The sequence below is a fragment of the Hydra vulgaris genome, chromosome 03 (assembly GCF_038396675.1).
Source record: "Hydra vulgaris chromosome 03, alternate assembly HydraT2T_AEP".
Taxonomy (NCBI): domain Eukaryota; kingdom Metazoa; phylum Cnidaria; class Hydrozoa; order Anthoathecata; family Hydridae; genus Hydra; species Hydra vulgaris.
Window position 1 is genome coordinate 15960001 of NC_088922.1, and position 13428 is coordinate 15973428.

Here is a 13428-nt window from a genome sequence, read left to right on the forward strand (position 1 = left end):
CCAAGAGGCAAAAAAATTTTAGGAATAATTTAGGTGTTTAACAATGGATTAATCTGAGATGACAGGAGGAGAGTGGTCATTAGATTCAAGAGATAAATTAGAGGAAAAGTTCTTTCCAAAACATTCTACCTTATCCTTAGGAGAGGTAATAAAATCAGACCCATGAATTTAGTTTAGGAATATTAGATTTTCTTTTGTTTGGATAATGTTAAAAACTTTACAAAAGTCTCCAGAACCTAGGTTCTAAGATAAATTATGAGATTTAGTAATCTGGAAATAATGGAACTTAATTTCAGATGTTTTGCATTTATTTTTTACAATAATAAGAAGACCTTTGTTTTACAAGAGAGTTGATCTTGTGAAAAATTTAAATGAAATGATTACAGTTAAAACAATTCAACAAGAAAGTGAAAACCATGGGGTTAGAGTGAGGTTTGATTTGAAACTAACAAGAAGGAATAAAGTATTCTGTGGAAAGACAAAAGCCATCAGTCCAAGGACCATCATGAAGGAAATTATGAAAGGAATCCCAGTCAGTCTTATGGTATTAGTAAGAAATGCAGTTATAGGGTCAGTCCGGAGATGAGGTATGAGGTTAGTGAGAAACTTTTTAATGAGAGCATAGCATGGTCCAAACCATCCAAAGAAAAACAAGAAGAAACTAAGCAAAAACTAAGGTTTGAGGCAAGACAAGTTTTTGATAAAGTCTGGCATGCTGGTCTTCTCCATAAGCTTGCTTTATATGGTGTATTTGGGAAAGTTTTTGAGATTATCAAATCATTTTTTTCCAACTGCTTTATTAAAATCATCCTGAAAGGCCAACACTTTGTGATTTCCAATCATGAATCTGATCTCACTTCTGCAAGTTTGGGGCTTGTAGTAACTTGTAAATTTTTAATTCTTTTTATGTTTTCTGTTAATCATTTCCTTGCTTATTCTTAACTTATTCTTGATTTTTTATTAACTCTTCTAATAACTTACGACTGGTTGGATGAAACTTTTTTTGGAGTGAATTAAATTTTTATTAAAAAAAAAAAAAACACAAAACAAGGAGTAAAGGTAAGTGGTTAAGGTTGTCTGGAAAATATGTTGCAAGTTTTGACTATCTGAGTAAGAGATTGAGGTATGCAGAAGTTATAGACTTTTTTGCCAGTAGGATCAAGCCATTCAGTATGATGAGCATTAAAGTCACCAATAATAACAATAAAGGCAGAGGGGTAAAGAGAAAGGGCATAGTCAATTTGATCAGAAATTACAGCTAAAATAGTGCAGTCTTGAGAAGAAAAAGAACAATAAAGAACAAAGAGAAAGGTGGTTGAGTGAAGAGGTGCTAAGGAGAAGCACATAAATAGTCAGAGAATTCAAACCTAATTTTGTGACTAAATATGTGAATTGATACTTAAATGTATGCCCAGGACTAGCATTTGGCTATTAGAGTCTTTATGAGTCAAAAGATAAAAATCATCAGCACTGAAATATAAAAATGAAACAGCTGAATTTAAGTTAGTCTCACAAAGTGCAAGATAGATTGAAACATTTAGGTGGTGACAATGGTTTTTTATGAAACAATTAGGTGGTGACCATGTTTTTTTATGAAACAGTTAGTTGGTGATCATTGTTAAGCGGTGGCACTGGTTTTTTATGTTTTTAGGTACTATAGTCATGTTTTATGTTTATTAAAGAACTTGACTTAAATATAGTGCATGACACCCCTAACAACATAGTGCATGATACCCCTAACAACAAGCTATTTAGTTGCCTCAGTTCCACAATCAACCCAATGTCATAACAAAAGGCTCTCTATATGGGCTCAATAATGCACATTAAAAGCACTAACAGGGACATTATCCATGCTTAATATGGTATTGTTAACACTTCGATATTTCACAGCTGTTGATTGGGTCAGCCTTGCTGGAAGCTGCCATAGAGTTTGGGACACTTTACTACTAGCTGCCCTCAGAAATATTAACCTGAGTTTTAGAGCTCTACCCTCATTAAAAGATAAGAGAAAGAGTTGCATAGCCACATAGATGAGTTTTTTCCAGGAATTCCCGGAGATCCAGAAATTCACTTAAAACTTGTTTAATTAATTTTGTTATTAATTTGAATAAAATTATATAAAATTTTAAATATAACATTTGCATTTAAACAAATATGTTTTCTATAATTGAAATTTTCACAAGATCATTTTTTGTAACATTTTTTTTTCTTTTTAATTCATTCAGACTAATTTTTTCGATTAGTAGAAACTAGCTGTCATGACCCGTAAAATATAGGTCTTTTGAATTTATTCCACACCGATCTTTTCTACACTTAATCCTTACTTCAATATTTTTAGTAAGAGGTAGAAAAATAACTGTATACATACAAAAAACTATACTTATTGTTTACTTTTGAAAGCTATTAAAAAAAATTTTTTGATTATAAATAACTTTAAAAAACATTAAATGTTTCAATATACGTTGCTATTTATTAAAAGGTTGAATATTAGTACCAGTCTAAATAATATTTAGAATACCAGCTTGAGTTGTATTAATTAATTACCATTGGTATAAAAAGTTTGGTATAAATTGGTATAAAAGTTGGTATAAATTGGTATTGGTATAAATTGGTATAAAAAGTTTCAAAAAACATGAAATGACTTAAGTATGGGTAACAACAATCTTGCTATGACCCGCTATACTGGTCATGGTAAGTCTATTCCGCAATGACCATTTTAATAGTTTCGCTTTATTTCAATAATTTTTAAAAAAGGAAAAATGTAAAAATCTTTGTTTTGAGTTAACGATTTATGTTCAATATTTTATAACTTCTATAAATTTCTATAAAAACAAACAAAACAAAAACAAAAAAATGGGGACAGGGGATTATTTTTTTCTTTAATAAATTTTTATTAATTTTTTTCAGATATGCAGCTTATTAGGACTCTTGCCCTGTTAATTTTAAAGAAAATTAAAGTTTGCATGTAAAAATTTTTTTCTAAAAGAAAGAAAGTTGTCTCTTTAATATCAGACTTTTTACTAAGCGCATTAATAAATTAAGTACCTCTATCATGACACATGCGCAACAATTTTTTAACGGTGTTATCATGTTTTTAGAAGTTTTTAAAGCTTTTTAATGTTTTTAGAACTTTTAAAAAAATTCTGTCGTTGTTGCGCACTCAGTTTAGAATGTTTAACCGGGGCGTGGTATAAAATAGTTGTAAAACTCTAAATTACCTTGTTACCTTTATATTGGATAATTTTAACATTTTTTTATTTTTAAATAAAATAAATCTTAAAATTTACATGAGTTAGGTATTTGCATAGGCTTTCGTTCAAATTTTCTTATAAAAAAGTGTTGAGAGAGTCTTTCTCGCTATAATCTCGGATTCAATGGCTGCCGCAGGTTTCGTGCAAACATGCACAAAAGAGCATTAATACTACTATTACTAAAACTAAGTTCAGCAATAATATATAGTGATTTCTTTCAGGGAATAAAAAGTTAAATAAACTAAATTCTGTTTTAAAAGTTTACAAAAGTTTGTGTTGTCAATTAATATGATCTAGAAAGAAATATTATAAAATGGAAGTTAAGAGTTTATCTGACATTTCTGAGAGACAAAAATATTAAAGAAGCTTCAAGCGAAAAATAATAGTGAAGAGTATTATTCAGCCTACATAAGAAAGATAGATAAATCCGGAGAAGTATGTTTATTCCCTGACTGAACATTTAAATATATAATTTCATTATAATTATATTTTTATTTTATTTTATGTTTTTACGTTGTCATTTTTTACTAATTTAACAAAAATAGATATATGTATATTGCTATATGGCACTCCGAACAATGTGCATACGGGCAGTACTTGCTCAAATAGAGTCAAGTCTACCATTAAACCTATTGTAAGTTTTAGAGGCCAGACATAAAATACAGAAGCTATGACACTCGGATTTGTTTGTGAACACAATATGATAGAGTACGCGAAGGAAATGACTAAAGATTATCGTGTTTTTAATAACTTGAAAATGTTAAAACAACTGCTTCCTATAAACTGAGAGAGGGTTGGGCAAAGCTTTTCATGCTGATCTTGTTTATGATATGAAAATAAAAATGTTTTCCCTTAACATAGACGAGTGCTTCTCAGCAAAAAATGAGAAAGTTCTCAGTATACTTGTAGCATATTTTTGTGATAAAGTTAATAAAGTTGTATTAAAATACTATGCATCATTATTGCTTGTTACGGTAAATGTTGAAAATCTTTTTAATGCTGTTGTTTATTTATTTAACAAAGATACAATTCCATTAAGTAATCTAGTTTCCTATTTATCAGATTCTACCAATTATAAGAGGGGAAAAATCAGTGGGTTTGAAACAAGATTAAGAAATGCGGTTCCTCACTTACTTGATATTGATGATGATATTTGTCATAACATGCACAATATTGTCAAAAAGTTTACTTTTTTTTTCAGCAAAGTTGAAAATTTTTTGTATGATATCTCCATTGATTTTAAGTTTAGCCCAGATCTTTGTTTATTTCTTAAAATTTTTTATCAAATCACAGGTCTCACATACAACACTCCAAAGCAAATGGTTTCTCACCGGTGGTTGTCTGTCTTAGATTGCGCTCTACCCATGCCTAAGATGATGCCTGCTTCACTTTAATTTATTCTTCATGGTTATCAAAACATGACATATCTCTGTATAAAGATGAAAGTGACGAAATTTCAAAGAGGCTATCAAATGAAAGTAAAAAACTGATAGAAAAAATAAAATGCAAAATGCAGCAGAAAACGCTAACAAAACAAGGTGCAGCAAGAAAAGCTAGGATTGTTAAAAGTTTACTTTTCCAACATAATGAAACCATACTTTTTATTAATTTATACATTGAAATTTTTCCTATTTTTAAATCATTTATTTTAACTTTAGAACAAAAAGAACTGTGAGTCCATCGAATTTATGGCTAGCAAATTAAACTAGTGAAAGCAAATGTAACTTGTTTCATTAAACCAAAAATGATAAAAAATATAACAGCAACAAAGTTAAAAAATTTAAACCTAAAAGATAATAAAATTTATTGCCATTCCAATTACATTTACCTTGGAAGAAATGCCGAAAAATATTTGTCAAGAATAATTATTCGAAATCCTGACTTCAAATCATTGATTTTTAAGACCTTGCTAAAAGCTTACCGTGAATCATCAGTTTACTTACTTAATAAATTTCCTTTTAACAACCTTTTATTAAAATGCCTCTCTGTAATTGACCCAATGCCTCAAGGTCACGAAATTACAGACAGAATGCTAAAAAAACTCCCAACTTTCTTTCCCACTGTAGATATAAATAAAGTAGTATTTAATCGAGAAGTTATGCAACTTTAGATAGATATAGGCTCCCACCCGTATTTGTTGAAAGAAAGCCCGTACGTCTTGACTATTGGTGGGCAGATGTTTTTAAGTGTAAAAAATATTTAGAGCTTAGTAAAATTATCAAGGCATGTCTAAGTATATTCAGTAGTCCTCACGTTGAGCAATCGTTCAGTCTGATGAACACCATAGTTAACAAAAGACAAATCATCTTGATACTTCAACGTACTCTGCTATAGCTTCAGTTAAGTATCAATTATTAGCAAACAAGGCCACAGAATCTATTAATGACCATGCAAAAAAGTGCAGAAAAAGATAAGCTGACAAATGTTTGGCAGTAGAAAGTTATAAGAATAAGAAGTATTGATTTCTGAACCATTGTCTGACATTTTGTATTCAAAAAGTAAATAGGTTATTACTCTTTGCAGATTGTTTACGATAAAACTGAGATATTACATTTAATTTTAGAGAATTTTAGAGAAACATAATTATTCATTAAGTTTTTAGTTACTTTATTTATACTTTTACCAACGTTCCAGAATTTACCCACATACCTTCGTCAATTTTTGACTGTATAATTTTTTGGATTTTTTATTAAAATAATTTTCCTGGATTTTCATAAAGTCAAAACTCTTATATGTAGCCATTAAAAGGAGGCACCAGTATAAATCCTTGAGTAGAATCAAGAAGATCCAGCATTCATCATCATAGGCAGGAAATAATGTAACACATGTTTACATCTGTCAGCCTAGTAGATGAAGATGAGGTGCATGGCTGGTCAACAGAAACTTTATGCTTATCTCTAAAGTTTTTGACTAGGAGGCCTTCTACAAGACTTTAGACAGATGCAGTTAACACCTACCCAAGTGTTTTTATTGAGACACCATCTTTTGTTATTAATTAACCAAGAGTCCCAAGGCAGGGGATATTTTATTGACTAAAAACAAGAATTCTAATTAGTTAAGTATTTTTAAAAATTTATGTTCAAATTTCATAAACAATAACATATAAAAAGTTAATAAATAAATGGTAACATCCATAAAATGCTAATTAAGAAGAAAAATAGTAAAAACTGTCAAAATATCTCTGTTTAGAGATATTTAATCACCAAAAATGTTTTTACTCGAGTGAGTAAAAACATTTTTGGTGATCAAAGCTTGTTTTTTACTAGTTTTGTTAGCATTTAGACCTTCATTAAATTAAATATAGGGTATTAAGCTTCGGCATCCCGGTTCAAAAAAATAACGTTACAGGGTTGCAACTTTTGTCACGATTAAACCAAGGCGTTACCGCACTTTTAAAAAAATTGTCCTAATTGAAATGTTAGGTTCCGGGAATAATGTGATGTTCCGATTAAATAACCGCACTCAAAAATTTGGTGCGGTTATGAACCAAGACGAACCAAGAATATCGTGACAAACCGTGACGTTTCAGGACTTAACATGGTTCTTGGTTTATAACTTACCAAGAATAATGTAAAAAACCGTGACATTCTGGGACAAACCATTACTTCTTGGTTTTTTACATTTTTAAGCACCTTTTATGACTTAAAGTCACTCTTCAGAGCTTTTATAGGTTAATGGGGCTTGTCTAAAGCGACAGTCAAAAACTAAGAATAATCAGTTAAAATCTTATGGGTCAATGATGAACGTGATGCACCAACCTAAAGAAAGAAAAAAATTTAGGTTAGCACCTCAGTCCACATTTGGTGTTGTCAATACTTATCGTTGAAAATAAAAAAAAATTTCAGGAGCTTAGTGAAATACGTCTATCCTTATAAAAAAATTTTATTTTAAAAATTTATACATTTTGTTATTAAATATTGCGTCAATTGTGTTTTGACACATTAGCCATATTTAACATAAAATAGCATAGTAAATTTACAACAGTGTGATCTCTATAGAAATTTCTACATTATAAGTCTCTCTATATACACTACCGTGCAAAAGTCTCCGCTCATGTGTAATATTTGCAAGGAACAGTAAATGCAATACATTTTAGGATGATTTTAAATATATAAAAAGAATAAAATGTTAATATAAAAAGTTGATGAGGCCAAATCATAATTTTGCATACTTTTTCCTTTTCTTTTTGTTTCAAATAATTTTGTTTACCTTTGTTTTGTTGAGTTCTGCTGCTAAAAACATGGCAGAAATTTTTCTATATGAATAACCTTTTTCACGTAAAATACATATAAAGTTCTTCAGTATTCTTTATTAAATTTAAAACTGCACAAAAGTTTTAACCAAAATATTTTTTCTAAGCTTAGGTTTGACAGTAGCATGATACTTTCTGGCATGGTAAGGATGTTTTCAGTAATTTTAATTGGTTGCTTTTAATAGACTTATGTTTATATTTATACTTGAAAATGGCATTAGTGTGCGCATTTAATGTCTTGAATTTAATAAAGAATTTGAGAAATGGTGAAAGTAAAGAAAGAATATTGTGAAGAACTTCGTGGCAAAATTTTGCAATGTATTTTACGTGAAGAAGGTTATTCATATAGAAAAATTGCTTCCAGGTTAAAAATATTCGAATCAGGTGTGAGATATGCTCTACAACGATTGCATGATATTGGTTCCAACAGTGACAGATCACGTTCTGGAAGACCAAGAGTTACATCACGGCAAGAAGATACGTTTATTATTGTGTCCAGCAAAAGAAATAGAAAAATTCCAGCCACAATTTTAACAGCAGAACTCAACAAAACAAGGGTAAAGTCAGTATCAACTGATACTGTAAAAAGAAGACTAAGATCAGTCAACTTAATTGGACGCGTTGCTGCACGTAAACCTTTGTTGAGGGCAGTAAATTAGAAGAAAAGATTGGAATGGGCAAAAATGCATAAAAATTGGGGATTAGAAGATTGGAAGAAAGTTCTATGGACAGACGAGAGTAGGTTCGAACTTTTTGGTACCCGACGTCGCGTGCATGTTAGGCGTTTACCTAATGAAAGAGTGCTTCCTCAATGTATACAAAGTACTGTAAAACATGGAGGTGGTAATGGTTTGGGGATGTTTTGGCAATGGGTTAACTGGAGATTTAGTTAAAATCACATCTACCATGGATATACACATGTACCATAATATTTTGGTTAAGCACGCGATTCCATCTGGTATTCGTATAATTGGGAAAGGATTCATCATGCAGCAGGACAACGATCCAAAACATGCATCTGGATTATGCAAAAATTATTTGAAACTAAAAGAAAGGGGAAAAGTTTGCAAAATTATGACTTGGCCTCCTCAATCACCAGATCTATCACCCATCGAAAAGTTGTGGGATGAACTGGATCGGAAGATCAGAGAAGCAGGTGAAACATCTTTTATTAATCAGCAAATGCTATGGGAACGTTTGCAAAAAGCTTGGAATGAGATAACAGCGGAAACCATGAATAAATTATTAGCCCGAATGCCAAGATTATGTGCTGCTGTTATACGCTCCAAGGGGTCTCATATTGATGAAAATAAAATTTAACATTTACAACTTTGTATATTAACATTTTATTGATTTTATATATTTAAAATCATCCTAAAATGTATTGTATTTACTGTCTAATTCATTGTTGAATAAACAATTAAAAATAAACGCAATTTTCTTGCAAACTTTTGTTACTTTATTGAAAAATTACAAATGAGCGGAGACTTTTGCACGGTAGTGTATATTTCTTCAGTTCAGCAAAAGCAAACATTTTTGATAGGTACAAAATTCTACACATTTATCTACCATGATAGAAGATGCCATATATATGCCCCTGCACATTTATCTACCATGATAGAAGATGTCTGATATATGCCCCTATACATTTATCTACCATGATAAAAGATCCCAGATTTATGCCTCTGTACATTTATGCATTTTTCATTTAGTAACAGCATAATTTCCAGTTAAGTTAACCAGACAAGTTTATTACTTTTGCTTTATTATTTAAAATTATTCTTAAACTTCTGTTTGCGTGGTTTTAACCAAAAAAGCAGAATTTATTTGAACTTAATGAAGGTGTTTAGACTTCATTTTTAAATTGTTTAAATGTCTCATAATTTAGAGTTCAACATTCTGCAAAAATTGTTGAGTAAACAGAAGACAAAGTTTGTTTTAAAAAAAATTTTGGCAGGCACACTAAAGTATCTTTTTATTAAATTATTCTTCAACTATCTTTTGCAGAAATATTTATTCAATCTGAACTTAATAGAGTTGTGTTCAATACACCTGTGTTGTTGCCACAAAATCTTTTTCAAGTTGCCAGGCCTTTACAACATCTATGGTTGTTGAGACTTGACCTCTAAGTTAAATCAGGGATCCCAGACAACAATTTTCCTTCTGGCGGACTTGGTTTTTCCGTTACTACAACAGTCAAGCATTCTGTTTTACCATCTACCTCAGATGCCAACTTTGAATACCAGTGAGTGGAACAGTATGTGGGTGAACTGAGTGATTTCTTGATATAGTTTGACTTTTATTAAATTTTGTTCTCTGCTTGCTGTGTTTTTTGAGCTTAAATGACTCCAGTTCTTACTCTGTTGGATAGATTCAACCTATCAGCTGATAGATACAGATAGATTCAACCTATCATTTTAAGGGAACCTATAGGGTATTCTATTATTTTAATTTTTTTCTTCTGACCGCCAATAGTACTTTTTTTTTATTAGAAATTTTGTCTTTATTATCAAATCTTGCCAGTACTTTACTACAGTACAGGAGAGGTGTCTTTTCACATTTTTTACATTAGTTCTGCAATATCAATGAGTGACAGTTTATTGCTACAAATTATATAAAAATAAAAAATATTTTCAAAATGTATTAATAACTACATTCCTTAATAAAATTTTTCTTCTCTCAAATTTTGCATAGTAATAATGATTGAGTCGCATGAGAATCATTGAATAAATAAGTTCAGTTAAACAAATAGTTTTATTTATATATTATGTATAATATTTAATAATAATATGATTGAGTCGCATGAGAATCATTGAATAAATAAGTTCAGTTAAACAAATAGTTTTATTTATATATTATGTATAATATTTAATAATAATATGTATCATAGTAAATGGGTCATATCATTATATTTCAACTAATTTGAAGAAAACTTTATGGAACACTATCACTATAAAAACCAGATCAAGGAGAGGACAACCAATCATATCTTTCTTTTTATTAGGAAATGACTTATAATTAGTTGCACCGCTCACATAAGCCAGTAGGCAGATTAGAGGGGCACTGGTTCCTAGTAAAACATTAAACTGTTTATTATTGAAAAATAGGGTTATTTAAAAATGCTGGTCTTTTTGGTGTGAATTTGACTAGTTTATAATATTTGCATTTTCAAATAGTTAAGTCTAATGGTCTTATAATCTGTTAATCTGAGATCAAAACAAAGTGTTAAAAAAATTTGCAAGCATCTCAAAATGGTTGAAAATTGGGCTTTTTAGGCTAATGAACATTTTGCTTTCAGATATATTTGAGTTCTAAGCTACAACAAGCTGCCTATATTTTGCCCATTTATTGCAGATAGTAATAGCTAATCAGAAAACTCATTTGTAAAAACTTGTGGATGAATAGAAAAATGCTACAAGTTTTATTTTGGCATCTTTTAGCAATTTTAGGATTTTTTTCCAAAGTTTAAGAGGTCATAGTTTTTCTCTAATTTAATACAAGTTAACAAAAATCACTTTTTTAAAGAGAGAACTATCCAGAAAATAGTTCCAGAAAAAAAGAGACTCTCTCTCTGTGTATATATACAGAAAGTTTCTCTCTCTCTGTGTATATATATATATAAATATGTATATATATATATATATATTACAATATTTTAAATGAAAAAATACAACTTTATAATGGAACTTGAAGTTTCATGCCATTCGGCAATCATCAGCCATATTATTCAAATATAAAATAATAACCATTATAAAAAATACAAATTTAGCAATGCAACGACATCTGACGATATTTGCTAATCGCCGTTGCAACGCTAAATTTGTATTTTTTATAACGGTTTTTATTTTAAATTTGAATAATATGGCTGATGATTGCCAAATGGCATGAAACTTCAAGTTCCATTATAAAGTCGTATTTTTTCATATTTTTTTAAATATTCTTTGATCTATTTTTTTCAAAAAGATATTGATCACTCTTAAACAGACGAGAGTTGTACTTTCAGCAGTATACAACATTTGTCAATAAATATATATATATATATATATATATATATATATATATATATATATATATATATATATATATATATATATATATAAAACTCTTATATGTTGTCTAAAAGTTTTTTCCATATTTTGTTGACAAAAAGTAAAAATTAAAATGCAAGACCGGAATTTTTTTATTTATTATTTGATAGACTGCCTGCCCCAACCAAACCCTCAGTCGATGTAGCAGCACTCCCTTGCAAGTCAGGCTACTTGTCAGTCGATGTAGCAGCACTCCCTAGCGAGTCAGGCTATAAGATAGTCGATGTAGCAACACTCCGCGTATGATTTACAGTAAAAAAAAATAAAAATAAAAGTATTTTATAAAAAAAATAAAAATAAAAACATTGTTTATATTGTTAAAAACATTCCAAATGTTTTTAAAAACATTTTGGTCAATTAAATTTGCGTTTTTGTGGTTTTTTTAAAAAACGATTAATTTGTAATTAAATTAATGGTTTTAACTTTCTGACAACACGCAAATGTTGGACGAAAGTCAAAAGTAATTAAAAGTGACGTATGTGTTGGCATAAGAATCACTTTTTTCCTTCGGCTCTTCCCAAATGCAACAAACTATAGAACTATATATATATACATATATATATATATATATATATATATATATATATATATATATATATATATATATATATATATATATATATATATATATATATATATATATATATATATATATATATATATATTAGTTAATAGTTATATAACTAATATATAATTGCTCTGTTCTTTTAAGAACATTGAGCACTCTATTGTGTAGAATTCTTTATATATATATATATATATATATATATATATATATATATATATTCCTTGTTTCAATTACTTTTACAGCCTAACTCAAACCTGTATTATCAGTGTTTGGTTTCTTTCTCTTTTCTAAAATTAAGGTTGCTGCTAAGGTTGCAACTAAGGTTGCTGCTCACGTGAGCTTTTCTTTTCTACCTGGGTATGGTAAATTCTTTAAGTTCATTGAAGTTTACAAAAGAATTCATGGGTATGGTAAATTCTTTAAGTTCATTGAAGTTTACAAAAGAATTCATGGGTATGGTAAATTCTTTAAGTTCATTGAAGTTTACAAAATTCCTTCTTGTTTTGTCATCTGATCATCTTTTTGTCTTATGCCTTGTTTCTTGCCTCTTTTCTTGTCATTTAGTTTAGCAGTATACTTTTTCAGTAATGTTTTACAATACAGCAGTGAAGCTGTTATAAAATACAATATGCAATGTTTAATGATATTATATGATATTAGAGATGATTGTATGAAGTTATATGCTCAATATATGTTATAGACCTTGAAAACCTGTAGGATCCTATAGGAATTCGGAACAAAAAAATTTCAGATTTGACAAATTTAGTTAAAATAAATTAGTTAAAAAATGTTTTTAATTTATTATTATTATTATTATTATAATTTTTTTTTACTTATTTTTTGAAATTTAGTATCACTTATAAAACTTTTTTGACTAGTGTATGGTTTTAATGAACTTTTATTTTTAGAATTCTTCATCTGGAAACCCTTACATTGAGGTATTTCTACCTTTCAAATATATATATATATATATATATATATATATATATATATATATATATATATATATATATATATATATATATATAAATTTACTTATTCCAGATTTGTTAAAATGTTAAGTTATAGTAAACTATATATATATAATTAATGTTGTAAGATATCTAATGTTTAGTAAAAAATTTAACTGCATGTTTTTACTACATGTGTATGCATCCATAAAGTTGTTCTTGTTACATGTATATATACCAACTAGTTTTTGTAATGTGAAAGTTATAATATAGTAATTTGAAATTGTTGGAAACTTAGCTAAAAAATATCAATTCCGTA

At 28.9% G+C, this 13428-nt stretch overlaps 1 protein-coding gene across 1 annotated transcript in view; it reads left to right on the forward strand.

The window, feature by feature from the left end:
• The window catches only part of LOC101239275 (PH and SEC7 domain-containing protein 4), a 68961-nt gene that overhangs the window by 37364 nt on the left and 18169 nt on the right, over window positions 1–13428 (forward strand). Inside the window, exon 12 of the mRNA XM_065792457.1 lies at window positions 13068–13097. Within this exon, the coding sequence (XP_065648529.1) occupies window positions 13068–13097 (30 nt within the window). The remainder of the gene's footprint in view (window positions 1–13067; window positions 13098–13428) is intronic.